Raw genomic sequence first — 21,377 nt, 5'->3', positions numbered from 1 at the left:
ATATTTTGGAGGTTTTATTCAGTATTTTTAAAACATGAAATGTATTATAAGAACATTGCCTCTACACGCTTGCTTTCAAATATAGGTGTTTCTCCCTCTATTATTCTCCCACCTTTAGGATTCTTTCATCTTTTTCCTGCTGTTTTATATTTTTCTGTCCCAAATTGTTCCAATTCAGTGATCAGAATATTCTGATTTGACCCACTTACCCCAAAACCATATTAGATCATCAAATTAGCATCATTAATTTTCAAAAAATTAAGCTATTCCTATACGAACTTGGTTGTGCTACTGAGCTGTATGTGCTAAGAGGGGGGAAATGAACAGAATGGGAATACTGGGTGAAGCAAAGACTGCATAATTGTTTTTATGCCAGACCTTCTGCCTTTCACATAGGCAGGGAAGGACCAGGGAAATGTCAGAAGTGGAAATTAGGGCAGCACAGTACTCCTGCAGATTGCAAAATGACCGCCAACTGCAGCCAGCCCCAGAAATGGCCAACACTTGAGGTTGCTTTGAGATAGGAATGTACTGTGTTCCTGGCTTTATAAACCATGGACTGAAATTTTCCTTAGAGCCTCAGTGTACGTACTGGGCATTATGGGAGGAAATGTGCTAATAGTTCACAAGCAGTCCCTCCCCAGAGCTCTTGCTATGGGACAGGGCTGAGATGGGTGCCCAAAGCTTTGGGCTACTCTGTAGTCAGGCTTGGTAGTCCGATACGTCCTTTCTACAGCAGCCTAGGATTCAGATTAATCAGGGTCTCTGTGCCCAAAAGCCCCGCTGTCAGCTGCTTAAGGCAGCAGCAGCAGCGTTCTTGCACTGAAATAGCTGAGAGTCACATGCTGTGCCAACATGTTTTGTTATTATTATAATATATATATAATATATACAACATTATAATATTAAAATGTTATATAATGTTATGTAATATTATAATGTTATATAATATTGTTTATTATTGTTGTTGTTGTTATTATTATTATTATTTAGAGTTTATTTTTTATTCAGTGTTTTTAACTGCATCTATGAATAAGGTTTAGTTAATAGACTTCTACTGGTAAGGATGAGGCAAGTTATTTTTTTTTCCACTTTCCCATACACTGGCCTAGCTCCACAAGCAAAACTTCAGGATAATCAGTGGGAGTAAGGTAAGTTGTCTGCCATTTGAATAAAAGAGGAATATAAAGCATCATACTTCTTAGTAATTTTGTATGCCCAATCACCCATTTTTTTAATTTAATGTGTTACAATATTTTAAACATGATTTTCTGTGTTGCAGAAACCCTCTTTTCTTGGGAGAAGGCTATACAGAGAAAAAAAAAATCAATGAATTTAACAGCAGCAGAAGAGAGATTTCCTTATCATCATTCAGAATTAGTCATGTATTCTGTAATCACTCATGTTTTAAGCAATAATGTAAAAATCAACAGAAAGGCCAGCTACAGCAAAGTAGTCTTTAATTCAAGAATCTCTTAAAGAATTAAAATTCTGAAAAATGACATAAGATCAATCAATAACTGCCTGAAAATATCACAATATATTGAGGCTAAATGATGTCATGCTATGTTAAAGAAATTGTTAAGGGAAGTATTTTCATTATTGTACTTATTTCTTTGCTTATATTAATAAAATTGGTTCAAAATTAATCTTTACATCTCTCTTGTGCATTAGGAAGACAAAGTTGATAGTGTCTGCCCTAAAGAGTTTACGGTCCAAATGTAAGACAGGATCGATTACAGATGTGTAGAAAGCAGTGAAAGGATATTTTATGAAAGTTACTGTTTTAATCCCAGTGCCTCGGCAGTTCAATTTATTCCTTGTTTAGTGTTGCAAATTAACTTACATTGGGCAAACAGAATTATGATAGTATTTAGAAAATGTGCACTATATCAGTTAATTTCCTGTCATTATAAGCTTTTTATATTGCTCACTTTCTTATTTACCTCTAAATTTGAATCTTTGTGTAAATTGTGTCCTTTATTTAAGCCCTCATAGGTTGAGTTGTATGCCTGTTTATACCATTGAAATGTCTTTATTCATGCTTTTTCCTGGATCACCATTTCTACTGACTATGCCAATGTAGTTCAGAGTAGCTTATTCGGAGATATAATTTCCTCTGAGTATGGAGATACAGTTTTCTCTGAGTATTGATGAGATTCATGAGAAAATAATGAACTCCTTACCATTTGTGGAAAAACAGTGAAACACCAACAGATTCAACTTTGTGTATCTGTTGGCCTCTTACATTTTCATGTGCATGCTGACACACAGGAAAAATCTCAGCCCCTGGGTAGGAGGAAGACATTACCTCTGAGTTCCACTAGTGCTGGCATTATTTTGTACTGTCCCAGTTGCGCAGGTAAGTGGCTGCAAGAAGGACCAAGCATAAGCCTGGCTGTATCTATCTCCTGCAAGGCGTATTTGTCACATTAGTGTTATTACTGGATGTAGTACAAGAGTTTTTTTTCATGCTCTGAATGTTGCTGTATTACTCTCCTAAAAAACAGTGGCAGGTGGGAGGATTGAGTTGTATTTATCAAAGTGTTTACTAGTTAGTGATTATTCAGCTGATAGATAAATGGTATTTTGATACCACACTAGTTTTGTTTTATGCTTCTCTCTTGTATTGTACTTAACTCTTATATTGAGTGCAGCATTTTGATTCTTGGGAATAAGCCAGGCTGCAAATTGATGAAGCAACCTCCACAGCTGGTTTACTCCACTGGGTCATGTTTTCTGTGACACATTCTTTACAGAAGCTAGGCAGAGAAGAGTGGTGAATTCAGTGAATATGACCTAATGTATAATTACGAACAAGAAATCCACTCTTTGATTATTGGGCCACATACCTATGGTGACACACCATGAAAGCAAAAGGAAATGATAATAGCTGATGCTGAACAACTGCTACAGGTGGTTTTACCTGTAGTAGAACTGCCCCAGTTCTGTTTTCAAAAGCACACCAGGGACTGTGACTGCTATATACATGATAAATTCTTCCTTGGGAAACATTAGTGACAGTAAGCAGGGGTCATACAATTTGCAAAAGTTATTTCTAAGATAAAATTGCTAGGTTTCATTGATTCCCATGCAGTCCTTCTTTCTGTCTTCTGCATATTTTAGATTGTGGGTAGTTGTTTACTTTTACAGTACCAAACAGAGCTATCATGTTAGCTTCATACTATTGCCTTTCATGCCTCTAATCACATGGCCATGTAAAGAGAGCAAGGCCAAGGCTATCTTTCAGGATTGTGGCTAACTACATACAGTGCAAGAGAAGATGGACTGAACTTTTCTCTTTCCATTCTGTTCTGATCTGTAACGGCAATGGTTTGTTTCACTGAAGCCAAATGTGAAGTGTTGAAGCAAGTGTTAGGTGGTGTTTCAGTGCCTGTGGATCATTATTTAAGTAAAATAGCCTGTGTAAGCACTGCAAAGTGTTTTGATGCTTTCAATGAGCATTTTATGCCAAACTCCCTTAAGAACTTTACTTTACAGAATCTGCAGTTCCTAAGTGCAAAGGCACAGGGATAGCATAACAAAACATAGGGGCATATTACTATTTTGTAGCGGGATCTGCTACGTTTTTAAGGTGTATTTCTATTGGGTGGCAAATATCTTTGAAGGCAATGAATGAACCTTCACAGTAACCTAAACTGATGGAGATTGAGGGTGTTCACTGTCAGCTGGTATATCATGACTGTTCTAGCACACTGCAGATGTGAGAAAAGTGACTTTGTTTATATATAAAATTTGCAGCTAATTATTCCATTCAAACTTTCTCTAGACTTAGTTCCTGCAAATAAAAACATTTTTAGTATTCTTCTTGGAGAAGTCATTATGTCAAGAATAGTCAGGAGAAATACTGCAGCAAATATTATGAGGTGAAAATGTTATATATTCATTTCAGTTAGTTCTTCATTATTTAAAATGTTACCATTTGGTAATTTTATTGTAGTTCATTGGTATAGCTTAAAACTTATCATTAACTTGCATATGTTTTTACCTTTTTTTTTTTCCTTTCTCCCATTTCTGCCGTGGTTAGTATTTGTTGCTGAGTTTGTAACTTGAAACCGCTTTCTGCTGTTTGCTTTGTGGTGTTGTACTTGTTTCTGAAAGTTTTTTCTTCCCTGTCACATTTCCATTTTCATCCTGTAGTATTACCCGAGACACTCATTAGCTTATTTTAATTATTTTTTTTTCCATATGTACTCTAATCAATAAGCTTCCTCACTTGCTGCAGGGTTTATACCTTATTGTACTTCCAGCTTCTATGATGCTGTGTGATTGCATTCTGCCTTGGCTAGCGCACTGTTGTCTAAATTTTCAGTGTTTCAGATCATTACACTGACTTTAATTTTGATGTATTTGCATTTTACTCAGTTCTAGTCATACTCTTTTCCCTTGATCAGTTAAATTACTCTCTGTGCAGTGCTACATTTGTACTACTGCTGGAAATACTAACTAAAGACTTATAATTGAAGTGCTATTTACAACTACTGACCTCCAGCTCATTTCTGATTTCTCTGTGATGTTGACCTTTTATAGATTGCGCAGTTGTAAATCTTTGAAGCGATTCTTCTTGTCATCATATTTCTAGTAATTATGCTTTGCATTGCATTAACACGTAGAAGCCTCTCCCACCTTACCCTTGTTGCATAAGATGACCTTTTTTATGCACTAATTCACACACGGGTAACAGAAAACAGTCCTTTCTCTAAAGAATTTATCCTGAAATGAAGATGAATGCTTGCCTCTATTTCCATACTTTCAATATCAAAGTTTGAAGTCAGGAAATTGGTCATAGAAGACTCAGTCTTAGAAACTATTTTCTAACAAAAATCTGAGTCTGTTGACCTTCGTTTCAGCCTATGTAAAGGTAAATAAATAAATAAGTATTACAGATATTATTTGAGAGAGACCCCATTTTGAGTAAAGTTTTCTCAAATTTTGTTGGACGATTACATCAATTAAAGCATTAGCTGAAAATTGGGCTGATGATGCTTCTTTACATATATTTCACTTCAATAAAAGCAACACAGAAACCTTTAGCTGATCCTTACCCCAAGCAGTACTTGATTCTTGGAATTTCAGGCTCACAATTATTTTTTCTACTCTGGTAGCTACACTCTGAAAAAATAATGTTTGGTTGTATGCTTGTTGTATACCATTGCCATGCACACATGGAAGACATTTCTGAATTCTGTTCCTAGACTTGCTTAATGAATTTGTTTCAGGGCACTAATTTCTTTAATGATTGTATTGCTTTAAACTTGTTTGTAAACAACTGGATGTTGACTCTAATGGCAGGGGAATGCTAACAGGTAATGGTATCATCTACATCTCAGGTTTCACCCTGATCTCTTGTATGTTTTCCTGAGGTCCTCATTTATTTATTTAGATAAATCTGGGAAGTCAGTGTCCAGTGCCTTTTGTGTGTTGCTAAACTCTCAGATAATTCTTATGTCAGTGTTTTGCAAATCATCGTAATTTTATTTATCTTTTTATGAGGAAAATGGTGAAGTGTCTGTGAAAATTTGTGACTTCTTCCATTTTAATTTCTTCGAATGCTGTCTTGTGTATTGATAACATGTTGGCAAGCTTCCCCTCTCCCTATCTGTTTTTCCTAGAGACTTCTCCTATCCTTTTATTGCGTTCTCTTCCCTGCTTACTAAGTGCAGTAATCCATTCTTTTTCGTTGTTTCTTCATATGAGAGTATTTTCATGCCATGATCAATCTTGCTCTGAGCAGACTTATTATTTTAATTTTTTTTGGATAAATATAAAATCTTAAATGCATTAAGTATGGTTTGTTATTATTTTCTGGGGTGTAAAGAACTGGCTGGATAATTCTGTAATAGCCCAGTTAGTTCTAAACTGTTTGCAGCTATTGACGTGCAGAGTAATATTAATATAGACTGAGAATCTGCTCTTTAGGGAAGTCTTGTAATGTCCTGCATAATATGTAGTATTCAGAGAAGGTGGGTATAGTAGTTTTTCTCAAATGAAGTTAAATGCCTAATGTTTAGGTAATTCTTCTGAGTATATATGGACATTTTGCTAATTTAATATTTATTCAAGTGTATGGAGAACAAATCAGTAATGAAGTTTTCAAACATTACAGAACCTTACGCAAGGGATATTGGCCACCATTCTTCAGGAAGGAACGTGGAGGTGGGGGAGTTAAATGATGGCTCTTGGGTCACATAGCTCAGTTAATGGCTGGTTACAGACTCAAGGCCCCCTGATTTTGAATCTTGTGATTTAACCAGTAGGTATCACGCTACACCTGAAAGAAGAAAACATCACTCCATAAGTGAGGGGAGAAAGTGCAACTAATACATCAAATCTTATCAAATGACTTTAAACTTAGTTTTCTTTTCACCAAGGTTTGCTGTAAATCTTTCTTGCTAGGGAGCAGAAAGACTGGTGTCCTTGCAAAAAGGAGAAGATTGATTTACTGTATTTATATGGAACCAGCAGAGTCTTATGAGTATGTAATAATGAATTAGAATCCTATGGCTTTTACTTCTGTGTAATACTTCAGAAGACCTTAAAGACTAGAATATGTTAGTAGGAGTTCATACAATAGAAACTTATAAACAAATGTGTCTTCTGCACAGAATAACAGCATAAAAAATCTTTTAGTATGTGCTGTGTTCTTATTCTTCAAATACTCTAATTGATTGTTCATTGGGCTCAGTCAGCCAAAAGTGGAGAGAAACTTTGTACAGACATCATTAGTTTTTCTCCATTTAAAGATTAATCATGAAGAGCTCTGGCTCTTTAATTCTGTAATTTGTATATTTAATGGGCTGCTGCAGAATCTATGACAGTAATTAGCATAGCCTGAAAACTCATTAATACGCAACAACATGATTAATGCAGCATTAATGCAAACATGACTGAAGTTATTTGGGTTATGTAGTAAGAAGATTAAAGCTAAAATGTCCTGTTTGTTTTACCACTAGTGGGTATAATGGGGTAGCAAGCAAAATAAGAAAAAACAGGTATCAAATTAGTCCTTTTAGTGTAAAAGAGATGCTCATTTCTCATCAAGAGGATTTAGGGTTTTGCCTGATAGTAGGTTTCCACAAGAAGTGCAACGAATTTCCCCCTTTCAGTCATCATATTCTGTATTTATACTTGTTCAACCTTTGAGGCTGACTTAGTTTTTTTGGCAATTTGAGGTGTTAAGAGTATGTATAAAAGAATAAGTCTTCAAATTGTGTCATTCTTCAACTTAAACTTTTGCAAAATATTGCTTTTCTGTGGAAAGAGTTTTAAAAACAACTGATTTCTAGCTTCTGTTTTTACTATCATTACAAAAGAAAAGGGGCTGCTGGACACAGTTATAGTTTGGAAAAACTTTGAGATTTTTTTTTTGTGTGTGTTTGCATGTACATATGTGTGCGCATATGCATAAGTCTGTATGTGTATGACTTCTAAGTATGTATTTTAAATTTCTACAAAAAACAAAGCAACTTAAAAATGGACAGCATTTACTTGACTGATAAAGTTATCAGTTTAACATTTGTGATGATGAACTTCAAAAATACATTCAAATACATTAAGATAATGATAGAATATGGAGCCTGTTCCTATACTCAGGACAACAAAAGATGGACAGATTTGGAAGATTACTTTCCACCTTTTCTGAATAAAATACAGAAACCTATAGGCCATCATGTATTCTGGTAAGCTCCCTACATTCAGCAGAGGTTTTTCATGATCATGTCTAGGAATGTGTCTGCTGAGCTCTTTCATCTCCTCCAATTCTCTTGTCTGTTACGTGAAAATAGGTTTTCTATTTTTATAAGGCCTCTCTCCTTATTTTTTTTTTGAAACATGTATTTTCTGATGAAAAATATATTTTTAAAAATATATTTTAGCTATGGTAATATGTATCATGCAGAATCTCTCTCGCAAAGAATGAATAATGGCTAAATATTAATTCAATGGAAGTGTATAGTAGCATAAAAGGTGGTATGGTTTCATTAAATATGCGCTAACTGAAACCAGAATCGAACAATTTATTGAACTAATTTCCAGTTAGCTGAGCGTTTTACTCATCTATCTCCCCTCCAGTTAAAAAGGAATTGTTTTACAAGTTCTGTGGGAAAATTTACTTTGATTAGGCAAAAGCATTGCTATGCAGTCTTAGTGTTAAGGAAGTGCTTAAAGTTTGTCATCCTGAAGGAGTGGTGAGAGCCTAGTGTTGCAGTCAAACATTTTATATACAACATCTATTAATTTTAGGTGTCATTATGTGCAAACAAGGGCTGTAATAAGCATGAATGGATCACTTTATTTGCCAAAACTTTCTGTTCCTTTGTTTGGAATGTATAATTATTTAATTATTTATACCATTTCATTTAACAATATAAGCAGAATGGAAACACAAATTGGGTTTCTTGGAGAAATTGCACTGAAAATACATGTTTCACAGATGATGCAAAATTCATTTCTAATAATGGTTTGTGATTTTCCAAATACTAAGCTTTTTTTCCCCTCCCCTCCCCTCCCCTCCCCTCCCCTCCCCTCCCCTCCCCTCCCCTCCCCTCCCCTCCCCTCCCCTCCCCTCCCCTCCCCTCCCCTCCCCTCCCCCAATGTAAATTGTTTTCCTTTTATAATTTCTTAGGTCCACAAAGAAAATGTCCATAATACTCTAGGGTATTAATTATTATTATTACTTTTTAATCTTATACATTTGGGTTGGGATTTGATAGATCTATGAAAAGTTACCTAACAGTATTCTTGCTGACAGCTTCAAGGTTGGACATATGTTTTGTAGAATCATAGAATGGTTTCAATTGGAAGGGACCTTAAAGACCATCCGGTTCCAACCCCCTGCCATTGCAGGGACACCTCCGTCCAGACCAGGCTGCCCAAAGCCCCATCCAGCCTAGCCTTTGAAACACTTCCAGGGATGGGGCATCCACATCTTCTCTGGGCAATCCGTTCCAGTGCCTCACCACCCCCACAGTAAATAATTTCTTCCTAATGTCTAATCTAAATCTACCCTCTTTGTTTAAAGCCATTACTCCATGTCCTGTCACTTCACTCTCTGATAAAGAGTCCCTCCCCAGCTTATCTGTAGGCCCCCTTTAAATATCAGAAGGCTGCTGTAAGGTCTCTGTCTATATGGCTGTTCTTGACAGTTTTGGACAGGTTTGCTTATGCATTTTTATATAGTTTTTTGTGAAGTGGCATGGGACTGTTGAGCCTTGTAGCAGCTTCTAAGTATTTGTTGCATATAAGAACTTGTATATATTGGCTCTTTTGAGCTGGACGCCAAACATCCAGTTGTAGAGAAAGGTACATTACAGGTGCTTTAGCTGAGTACATAGGACAGAAATGAATGTAATTTAATTATAACTAAAGCTATTCTGACAGCTTCTCCAGTTGTGGCTGTAATTTCAAATGGATTTAAGATTTTATTTGAATGATGTACATGGGTGTTTAATTTGTACTAGTGAATTTTTTTTTATTTTTTTTTTTACCTCAGAAATGATAACAGCATCTTGTGAACCAGTCATTTTTGTTACATAAAGAGGCATATTAAGTGAATTCTTCAGTTGCAAATCAAGATTCAGTTGATTAAAAATACATTTGTATTGTGCCCCACAGCTGGTCATGTTTTACACCCAATATTTTATACCAAGGCTGAGATGCAGTTTCTGTATGTGACAAATTACAGAAGTAATTGTAATATCATTGTTTCATTTAATTTCAATTATGTTTATGTTTATATTTATCTATTATATTAAACATTAAAATTAAGGCTTTAGAAATGCATACCGAAGACAAGTCTTTGAGAAACTTTCTTGCAAAATCTATCCCCCAAAATAATGGGAAGTTTTACTGATGATCCATTGTGGTTTTCAAGTTCTTTGGAACTTCACATTTTCAAATGAAAGCTTTCTGTGGTCAGGTTAAGGAAGACCAATTTTCAATGCTCAGTGTCGATAAGGTGGAAAAATTACTGAAACTGAATGACATACTGACATACCCTTAGATATTAGGAGTCTTGAACAGGATTTCCAGCTTTGGACTTCACACTCAAAATGAAACAACCTGGACTGGAGAAATGTTTTCAGACTTTTTTTTTTTTTTTTTAATTAGGATACTTCTGATAAAAGTATTGATTTCATAAGTTTTTATATTCCATTGAAAAACAGGCTTTAAAATAATCCAGTCATGTTTAAGATACGTTTCTTCAAATTCTTCTCCTGTGCTGTGGTGTTTTTTACAGCTGGCATATTTTTTTCCTCAAACCAAGGGTCTGCAAAGTTTGCAGAATTTAGTCAGTGAGACACCAGCTTGCATAGTATTTGATTTCTCTATTTTACTCACTTCTAGAAATAGAGGAAAGTACTAATAGAAGGCATAGAAGTACTTAGAGATTATATGAACTTCCTTATCTCACGAGAAACTCCAAAGATACCTGAATTTCAAGGAGTAAAAATTCTGAATTCTGCAATAGGTGACAAATAAAGTTAGAAGAATTTGCTTTATATGAATGAAAATTAAGATTTCTGACTCATCAAAATTTATAAGAAACAATGGCAGTTCTATAGGTGGGAATTCAGGTTTTGTAAGCCTCTTCTTCAATATCCAAAGGAGAAAGAGTGCTCCTGTATATCATTTAAAAACTTCAAGAACTACTGCAACTTTACTGTTATGACCCATATAATTCATTTTTTCTAACACTCGATATTATAAAATATTGGTGTTTTTATGGAAACTCAGTTATGTCCTTTGTAGATGTCCTTCTGAATTAGGTGTAAGGAAGCATCTTTTGGTCTTCCGAAATGTCTTTTGCAGATTGACAAAAATACTGGCAGCTTGTTAAATTAGCTGTGCTTTCCAGTGTGGGATTATAGGCCAGCCATCAGTCAGCCCTTACAGCAGATGATGATACTGATAGAACCCCAAAGAACAGCAGTAGTGATTTCTGAGCCAGGCAAAGCTACAATCCCTCTCTTTTCCTTACGTACGGATACTGTTTATTTATTTATTTTATTTTTATTATTTAATTTGCTTGGTGTTAGTTGCACACAATTGATCTTGTAGGCATTTTAATAGCATGACTGATTTTCATTTTCTAAGAGAGAATGTTTCATGTGTGTGAGAAGGCACTTGTTTATTGTGAGGGTGGCAGAGCACTGGAATGGGTTGCACAGAGAGGTTGTAGAGTCTCCGTCTCTGGAGATATTCAAAACCCTCCTGGATGCCATCCTGTGCAATGTGCTCTAGGTGATCCTGCTCGGCAGGGGAGGGTAGACTAAATGATTTTCAGAGGTCCCTTCCAACGTCAACCATTCTGTGATTCTGTGTGCATGATATTGTATTACATAAATTACATAAATGTGCTTAAGAAATAGGGTCAAAGGATATTTTTTATGGGTATAGATAATTAACAAGCATGATCTACAATGAATGTGCATCAGAATTATATATATAAATTTATATTTATATTTGTAATAGATGTTGTCTATAAAAACAATTTTCATCATTTGCTATTTTCTGCCTGGCAAAAATGGTGAAATGTGTGTGAAAAGACCAAGCAGTATGATAGTTCAGTAAATGCCAATAGACTACACTGTTCTGTAAAAAGCATTTTACACAGAAATGTCATGGAATTGTATAGTTTATGAATGAAGTAGCGTTACTGGAACATTTCTGGATATAGTAGAGAGGTGTTTTTTTTTCCTCCTCTCACTAGCGCTTTCACTGCTTTCTTCCAAGTCACCCAACAACTTCATGATTTTACAAGACAATATTTTCTTTTTACCATGAATGAGCACTAGAAATTTTGCTCTATCTTTTTCCACCTATCCCTTGCTGAAATGGAAAGAGAGAAAGGAATCACGCTCTAGCAGGATGGATTTGATTGGGAATTTGAGAAACATTTGCTTCCACTTTGTTCTGGAGATGTCGATATTGTGACAACTGTGGGATGAGGGGTGAAAAAAAAGGGATAAGAAATAAGTTTGTATGAAGTGGTGAGAGAGAAATATGGAAATAAATGGACCAGGTGGATAAATAAAGATATAGCATGAAGATGATACAGTTAGAACCATTTTTATATCATGGTACACACTGTATTTTGATCTTGTCAGATAAATAAAGGGCTCTGCAAGGAGATGTCTTTGTGTTAACACTAACTCCAGGGAGTTAGCAGACTCTTTATGGTACTTATCTGATTTGTAGCAGCTCTTGGTTATTTTCCTATCTGTTCAATAAAGGGGTGGATCTTAAATTTTGCTAAATAATTCTGTGCTGCATCACAGGCTGATCACCTGCCTAGTTGCATTTGGAATCTATAGTCAGTTTTACCTTACCATTGCTGTTCAAAATTGTTGTTTATTTATAAGAATATATATGGATTGTGAGATAAAACTGTAATGTAATGTAGAAAATATATGGAGTATATCACCCAGTATTCACTAAAGGAATTATTCCAGTGTTTCTTTAAATGTAGAATGTATGTTCCATATTATACTTTTGAAGTTGAGACAAAAAGATAGATGTTTCTATTGCTGCCTTTCTGTTTCCCTATGCAAAAAAAATAGTGGAGTAAAAGCACAGATCCACCATACAATGTCTGATTTAGTACATTAGAAAAATTGTGCCACAATGGGCCTATGGTTTTGTAGTTTTCTGATTTGTTTCTGTCAGATGATTTTCTAGGAGATAGCTTAAAAAGGAAGGCATTATAGTCATAAAAGGTTGGTGGCTATCCAAAACTTGTTTATTCATAGTTGTCCTTTTCAAAACGGGATACATCATTTATAAGTTCTTTCATTAATGTGTCCTTAGGTTGTTACTGAGAAAGTTTATACTGTGGACAGCAATATGTAGGAGCTGTTTAATTAGCTTATTTTTCTTTTTTTTTTTTTTGGTATTTTATTTGTAGGAAAAAAAAAAAGAATAATTGTTTTATTCTATGCCACTTGAATGAAATTTCATGTGTTGAGGTAACATTTTATCAGGAGCCAAATGGAGACTATTGATAATGATCTGGAAAGTTCTTAATTAAGCATAGTTCATCAATTATTCCTTGGGATATTCCCAATTTTTATTAAAGCTTTTTCTTTTCCAGGTGTTATTTGTGCACTTAGGTGCCATCATGTATAAATATACAAAGAAATACATAGATACATGTATCTTGGAACCAAAAAAAAACTTTATTCTTAGAAACACTTCAGTTTAGTAACCTCATTCCTTCTTTACTGATAGAAATGTTAGGATGCATGTTGAAATCAAAATGTAAAATTTCCTGTTCTTCAAATATTAGAATAAGATTCTAAGAATAAGATTCTAATATTTAGAATAAGATTCTAATATTTGATTCTAATATTTGAATTACATTTTCTTAAGAAAGCATGAGTCATGGTTATATCTTTTTATTTTTTTTACCGATGAGTAAGAGCTCTGAAATCATTGAAGTTTCTCTCAGAGATTGATTCAGTCTGGATTATGAGAATTTCTCCTACAATGACTAACAGAGGTTTTAGGTAGACAAAACTTCCATACCAAGCTTTTAGTTTGTCATTTTACTGCTGGTTTTAAGTCAACTTTTGTTTGTAATTACACTGTCAAAACAGATAAAAATAATTTTTGGTATTAACTGTCTGCTTGCTTTTTCTAACCAGGTATTAAAGTGAAATTTAGAACCCAGGAACCTGATGGTTTAATTTTTTTCTCTGCATCACCTGGGAATCAAGAGGAATATATTGCACTTCAACTGAGGAGTGGGCGTCCTTACTTTCTCTTTGATCCACAGGTACACCAAAAAACAAGATTCTTTACCTACTTATCTATTTATTTATTTAAAATGGTTCAAGTTAACTGGCTCTTCAGAGCCCTTAGTTAACTGGAGATTTTGGGGAAAGAAACATTAAAACACTAAAGCCTTTCTCCTTTTTTGTTACATTTACCACAATTCACAGCTTTATTTTTGCCTTTTTTTTTTTTTTTTGGCCAGTACCATCAAACATCACTACAACTTAAAGTAGCAATATATCAAACAGCTAGAAAGAACAAGTTTTTGAATTAGTAAATAAAGGTTTTATATTTTTTAGTCATTCATTCCTAAGCCTCCTATCTTGAGACTGTCTTTCCCTACTGACTTCTTATTGCTATCAATGTGATGGAAGTAGTCTCTGACTTCCAGCAATAATGACTAGAGCAAAGACAAAAGAAATCAGAGAAATATCAAATAAATTCTACAAAAATTAAAAATAAGATCACATTCCTTGCATTTCTATTTGGGTATTTTCTGTTTTCTGTGTACTACAAAAGTGTATCTTCTCATGAATAATTACAAAGTTGGTTATATTTCATAAATCATAGAATCTGTGAGCAATTATGAGATTTTTCTAATGATACTGACAGAATTTGCTATCATATGTAACCATTTACATGCGCCATTTCTGTAGAGTTACAGCTGCTCCAGTGTTGCTGGAGGGCTGGGTCACTTTATCACCCACATCTTCAGTCATGCCTAATTATGTGGTTGGCATTGTGTCTATTGCTCCAGGAGTTGAACAGAAACGTTTAACAGTATAAAAAGGTGTGGATTTAGGGATGTTACAGTCCACTTTGCTTCCTGAGCTGACATGGAACAGGCACTGGTGCTCCATGAACATGCAGAAGCGGTGTGCAGCAATAAACCTTTTCTTCAGAAATGGACAATCTGTAGAGGAGGCATGGTGCTGCCCGAAGGCTAGTGTGAGATGGATGTTGTGACAGGGAGCCAATGGATTGGAGAGAGCCTAAAACTAAATCTGTATTCATCTTTCATATTTTAAGCATGTCTTTTCTGGTGGCTATAGCATTCTTAAGAATGAATGAAAGATAGAACTAAAACTGTTGGGCAATGGCTTTATGCAGACTACTTAGTTCTGGTTTGAGAGTGATGATCAGATCTGAATTTCTAGTTTCTTATGTCCATCCATCTTCTAGAGCATATCTCCTTTTTTTCCTGTTCTCCTTTCTATGGGACTGCCTTCTGTCTTGCTGGTTTACTTCTTCCTACTCGGAAGGATAGACTGATGGTGCTGTGGTCTCCAGTGCTGGGATTGGCAAAGGGTGGAGGAAGCACTTGGGGATGCCTTTTTTTTACCCACAGAGGAGCTTAGAATTGGATCTGAATTTTTGTTATCTTGTCCTGTGCTTTCTGCTCTCACTTGTAATTTCTCTGAAAATGTTTTCTCACGAAACTGGTTCTTTGGGCCAGTGCTGTCTTCCCTTCTCTGACAGTTCTGGGTTTCAGCATTTCTGACACCAATTCAAGCTGCTTCTATGGTTTGCTGAGCTCAGCCTGTAGCTGATTTGTCACTTGAGATGAGCCACTTCCGAGAGCTTCCTGTTTTTACATAAGGGAGAATCACTGCTAATGCCTCTACTGCTTCCAGATTTGTTTTTGTACCATCCTCTTGGTGAACAGTTAAAACATGTATTCTTCATGGAAATGAGGAAGAGATGTCTGTGAACGCTTTCCTTTGAAACAGATGAAGAGACAGAGGAAGGGAGCTCATTTCCAAGGTCTTATCAAAAGGACTGTAGAGGTCAGTCTTCTACTGACATATTTGTACTGGAGTTTTAGTACTGTAATTTTGTCATGTATTACTGTGGTAGTGTCGAAAGTTTTCTTTTTGGATTAGGATTGAATTATACTTGGTGTTGTAGGAGCACAAATACATCAAACTTTATTCTCATGCATTTAGGTCCCATAATGGTTGCTTTACAGCCTTCTGGAAATGACAGTTCCAGTTAGCCACATGGGGTCTTTCCACAGTGCATGAACAAGTCTGGTCTCTAACGGTTCCAGGAAGATCTGCGATAAGGAGTTCTTTCTCCTCATTTGCTATGTAACTAGTGGCAAATACTGAGAGAAAAGGCAAGGAATTTCTATGCTCGAGGATTCAAACTAGATTCACAAAGGGCATTTAAACACCTAAATCTTGGTAATTTCATAACTTTGTCTCAGTTCTTTAGCCTCTTTTCTCTACTTGGATTTATAGTTACAAACCTAGATATAGCCAAGAAAGACCTTTTCCTTATAGTTATGGTAGTGCATATATACTGACAGGAAGAACGCATAAAGGTCCCTGGCTTTCTTGTGCTTAATTCTTCCTCTCCACTGAATCTGTGCAGCGTTCAGGAAGAATGCCATGATTGCCTTGTTCAAAGATACTAGTGCATTCCTATTGCTACTGAAGACATGGTGTAGTCTTTTCTGTGACTGCATCAAATTGACACCTTGTAGTGATCCTATGGCCAATTAATGCAACCAAGGTTTTCTCTGTCATTGACAACTAATGGGTTCCTAGGTAGCAGTGAAAATTCTTGTTCATGTTTTGTATTATTAAACCTAATTCCGTTTCAGTGTGCCAGCCCTTAACATTCTTGTTGCAAGGATATTCAAATCTTTCTACATATTAATGAAGTCTTTCAAGTTTGCGTCCTCAGCAAGTTTCATGGGATAACCCTGCTTTTTAAGCTGCAGCCCTCTAGGAAATAATAGCGATTGAACCTTGTGAATTTTATTAAATAACCTTCCTCCAACTCAGTTGTTCCTTTCTCAATATAACTGACTGTTGTCATCTCTTCTGCCATCTTCCTGTCCATGCAACAAGCCTCTGTAGCTTCTTGAATGTAAGTAACTGCTTACTATTATTTGCTATTCCTATTGTATGATGTCAGATATCACGTTCCATAGCAATTCTCATTCCTTCATTTGTGTATCGCTGTTTGCATTAGAATGCAAATGTTTTAATTGCTTCTTATCAACATCATGAGGTTTCTTAACCAGGTTATATGCATCTTTTTCTCTAATTACAGTCATGACATATATGATAAACATTTATGGCCCTACCTTTGTACACTTCTATTAAAAAGTACAAAAATTCTTTTGATGACATCCATGTCTGCTGTTTTTTATCTATAGCAGTTTGGTGTAATAGTCTGTGCTCCATTACGGCTGTGCCCTGTCACAGGTTAATTATCTTTACCCCGAGTCCCTTTCAGCATTCTTGTATGTATCTTTGCTCATGATAAGCAGTGCATTCTCTCTTCACTGTATGTGCTCCGGGGATAGTCCCGCCAACTCTTCTTAGTGGGAAATTTTCAGAAGCCTAACTTGTTCTTCCCTAAGTGTGAATTTCAAGTATTTGTCCTGTCTATTCATACTTCTCTAAACTTTATGTACACTATCGTTCATCTAATCTGACCATCTGTTTTGTCTTTCTTTTATGTTGTCTGTTTGCTCTTCTCCTTTCTTATTCCTTTGTTGTCATTCTTTGTTGGCTTCTACTCATTTTCCAGGAGGCATGAGTTTCTTTTCTAACTGATCCCTACCTCGGTCTTGTCTGCATACTTACATTGTTCCACAGACCGTCCTCTAAGCTTGGTGCTTCTGCAAACCTTCAGCTGTCTGTGGAGTTTCTTCTCATCATAATTTCTTTAAACCTACCGCTGAATTTATAGTTGTGTTTCACAAGCTGCAGTTAATTTGTTCCTTTTTTTTTTCTTCTTCCCCAGGGAAGCACTGAATATGTTATACAAAGTGAAATCACTAACAGTGGAAATTTAATGCTAATCTGAAATACGTTTTTCCTAGTGATTTAGGACAGTCTTCTGAAGAGAGTGTATCAGGATTCCTCTCCCAGTATGGAGGAAATTTAATCCAGCTCTTCTTTTAGAAGATGATCTATTTACTAAACTTGCCAGCAAAAAGAGGAATACGAGTTTCTTTTCTTATTTCCTGTTCAAAGTGGTAGATGGAGTCTGAGGATGAGCTGTTATTCAAGGAAAAAAAGGAAGATCGAGAATACCTAGCTATGAATCCTAACTGTGCCTTGCTGCCTGGCACTGGCAAAACTTCAGTACTCATTTACTTTCTCTCTGGTAGGAATTTGACCATTGAAAAAACCCGACTGGCAGAATTCTATTTATGTTACAACTTTGCCACCTAGCCAGTATTTTTGAGAATCCATATTTGTGATCTTGTTTTTTTGTGTACATGTTTTCATGAATGTAAACATCAGCATGAAGAGCCACAGAGATTCCAATTTATTTATATACTACTGAGAGCTGCTAAAAATTACGACTTACTGTATGGCTCAGCAAAATAATCCAGATTTGGTTCCCTATTTGTGTCAAAATGCATAACCCGCCATTTCACAACAGGATATTTGAGTATTATCGCAGAGTTACCCAGGTGGTTCTCAGTAAAATGTCAGAGACCTTCAATGCAGTGCATTCTGAATCCTGAACACAGTCTTTTTTTCTTCCTTTTTTTTTCTTCTTCCTGAAATTAAGCACAGGTTAGCACATATGGTTGTGTGGTCCCAGATTGAAATGATCACAAATAAATGTGGTTTCTAATGTATAAAACTATTAATGCTCTAGACTGTTGCCAAACATAATATGAAGAACCACTTATTCAGGCACCTGATCTTTAGAATGCAGCATCGTTTGTAACAATTTTAACGCTAACTAAGTACACTTTGATGAGACAGCATTTAATAAAATGCTCATTAATTTCATCATTAGCAAGGGTATGCTAAGAAGTAAGCCAGTTTCTTATGTCACGCCCAATTAGCATCCCATGCTAGTAATCCCATTAGTATTGTTGAATTCACTAATGGAAAAACTAATGGGCATGCTACCAGGGCACATTAATTGGGCATGACACCAGTTCTGGTTTTAATTATTAAACTACGATAATGAAATGTGTGTTTGTAAAATATTAAAATGTTGAAACAGAAGAGAAGACAATAAAAAATAGTACATGAAAGAGTGCATATTAGAATGATTAGAACGTAAGGATATATAACTTTGTATTATTATCATGGGATGGAGGATTGCTGTACAAACTGTCTTAATACCAAGCCATTGGCTGAATGGAGTGGGAAACATGCTGTAAATGTTCACAGAAAGTACTTTCTTCTGTAATTACGTACATATGTACATATCTTATGTATTTTCATATATAGGATACATGGTGAGTTCACGATTAAAAATGTACAATAAAATACATGCAGTATTTATAAATGTATGTGATGACAAGCGATTTCTCTTAGATGCACGTCACTTCAAAGGCACAATACTTTTCAACAACGCCTTTAAAATATTAATACAATCAGTGATTATTTTTATTAACAGGTTTTCTTCATATGCATAACTCTAAAGTCCTTGTGCCAGAAAGAGTACTAGATGATCTGAGAAAAAAAATAAAATAAAGAAAAATCTGAGCTTTGGAAAAAGATTTGGAAAATGTTTAGAAATTGTTTTTGTTAAGCTTGTCAAGCTATGAAATAACTACAAAGATTGCAGTTCTTTAATATCATATAGTGCCTGTGCAACATAATGCTTTTATGTGGTTACCTGGTACATAGAACAAATTTATTTTGTGAATTCAACTGAATAACACTGAGTTACCATGTGGTTAAAGTACGATATAAAGTTCTGAGAGAATATTACTGAGATTACTGGGAAGATTGAACACATTTTGGATGTGAATCCCAGGAAAATTCTTGAAATTAAGTAAATTCAAATATTGATTAAAAAAAATATGCATTGTTTTGATGGTTTACAGCCTTGAGATTTGGTTTGACATCTGCATCTGTTATTTTCCTCTTACTCAGCAATCCAGAAAAGATTTTTCTGTGTTTTGTCACGGTCATCTCTATATTCAGCCCCTTATGTCATTATATATTTTTTTGTTTTAATAAAACCAGGGAAAAAAATTAAAACCACTTTTACAGTCTGTATGTGTACAAGCTTGTACTGTAAAAGCATCCTCATTAATTACCTTCTAGATTATTTTTTTTCTGAATCTCATGGTATGACCTTTTTCTTCATAAATGCACTATATCCTCCCACCCAAAACTTCAGTTCCTTTTGATACCAGGTTAACAGAGATGACACGCTTCTTCATACATCACTACAAATGCTCCTCTGTTCTGAGTCACTTCCAATAGACAGGCTCTGCAGTCAACAATCCTAATGTGAAGGTGCTTTCTCTGAACTGAACAGCACATTGAATCATATCCATCAAATATACAACCATAGCAATCCATGAAGTAGTTAAATAGAAACTTCATTAAAGAAAAAATCAGAAATCTGTGTGACATTACCCTCAATATTTGTCTCATCCTTGTTTTTATCATGGGAATGACACAGGGTTTTCTGTTTTTGATAGAAACTGGACTGGATCCTTCATTCCTTATGTATTTGAGGAGATTAATTTGGTGGGGGAATCAGTTATAAATATCATTCAGTATTCCAAAAGAAGCTACACAGAGGACCTTTGTCTTTATTTTCTGGATGTTAATATACCACAGTGGTATGAAGAGTTAAGGTATAAATCTAAATCTTACTACCTTCCTGTTCTAACTTGGATTCTCCTGTTAATAAAAAGGGATCTGCAGTAGCAGTCACACCAACTAATGATGGTGGAAAAGAGTACAATGATAACAGTTGGCACCAAATAATTGCTACAAGAATTCAAGCTCTGGGAAACATCACAGTGGATGGGCAGTACACAGGTAATCAATCCAGATTTGCTTCATTATTTTGGTACTACTTGGGTTGTTGCTCACTTGCTTACTTTCTCACTACTTGTGTGCAACCATACAACAAAAAATTCACTCAGTTTTTTAACAAAATAGCTACTCTTTTGTCAATGCATCTGAAGTATGTGTCTGCTGTGAATCTGATAATGTAATACTAGGAATGAGAAGTCTGCTTTTTTATGCTCGTGAATGTATGATTGTGTTGATGCTCTTTTGTGAAATAGAATTGTAAATATTTCCAGGATATGTATGGGGAAATATTAGGAAATGTTCTACATTAGCATCTTTTATCCAATGTCAATATTCCATTGAGCTGAAAATCTGCTGAAAGTATAAACACAAGAATCTTGACCAATTTTGTTTAGGTTCTTCCTTAGCTGCTAGTGGCAGTACCATTATTGGAGAGAACACTGGAGTTTTTGTTGGAGGAATTCCACAGGGTTATTCTATTGTAAGAAGGGATGTAGGTGAGTATGACTGTGGTCTATGTAATATGGTGTACCCGGAATCCTAGACAGTGGCACTGACTTAACTGCCTTTGCAGTAGTGTGGGCTGTATTGACATTGTGCCAGGAACATGAGGACCATACTTAATTGCATAATCATTTACATAATTATTTGGTAAAAAATAAGCCTATACAATTTGTTTACTTCTACATGTTTGGGATAGAATGAAATATCTGTATATCTGTTTTAATCAGCAATAAAGCAATGTTACATCTAATAAGGTCTGTGTACATTTTAATGAATTATATAACTACAGAATTATAGAACTATGTCTGC

General features: G+C 35.3%; 1 protein-coding gene across 1 annotated transcript in view; it reads left to right on the top strand.

Annotated features, from left to right (window-relative positions):
• Window positions 1-21,377, top strand: part of USH2A (usherin) — a 399,816-nt gene that overhangs the window by 130,316 nt on the left and 248,123 nt on the right. The window contains exons 21-23 of the mRNA XM_013174016.3: window positions 13,665-13,795; window positions 20,441-20,567; window positions 20,960-21,061. Of these exons, the coding sequence (XP_013029470.3) occupies window positions 13,665-13,795; window positions 20,441-20,567; window positions 20,960-21,061 (360 nt within the window). The remainder of the gene's footprint in view (window positions 1-13,664; window positions 13,796-20,440; window positions 20,568-20,959; window positions 21,062-21,377) is intronic.

Source organism: Anser cygnoides, chromosome 3 (assembly GCF_040182565.1).
Source record: "Anser cygnoides isolate HZ-2024a breed goose chromosome 3, Taihu_goose_T2T_genome, whole genome shotgun sequence".
NCBI classification, from domain to species: Eukaryota; Metazoa; Chordata; class Aves; order Anseriformes; family Anatidae; genus Anser; species Anser cygnoides.
This window is presented reverse-complemented; position numbering and strand designations above follow the sequence as displayed.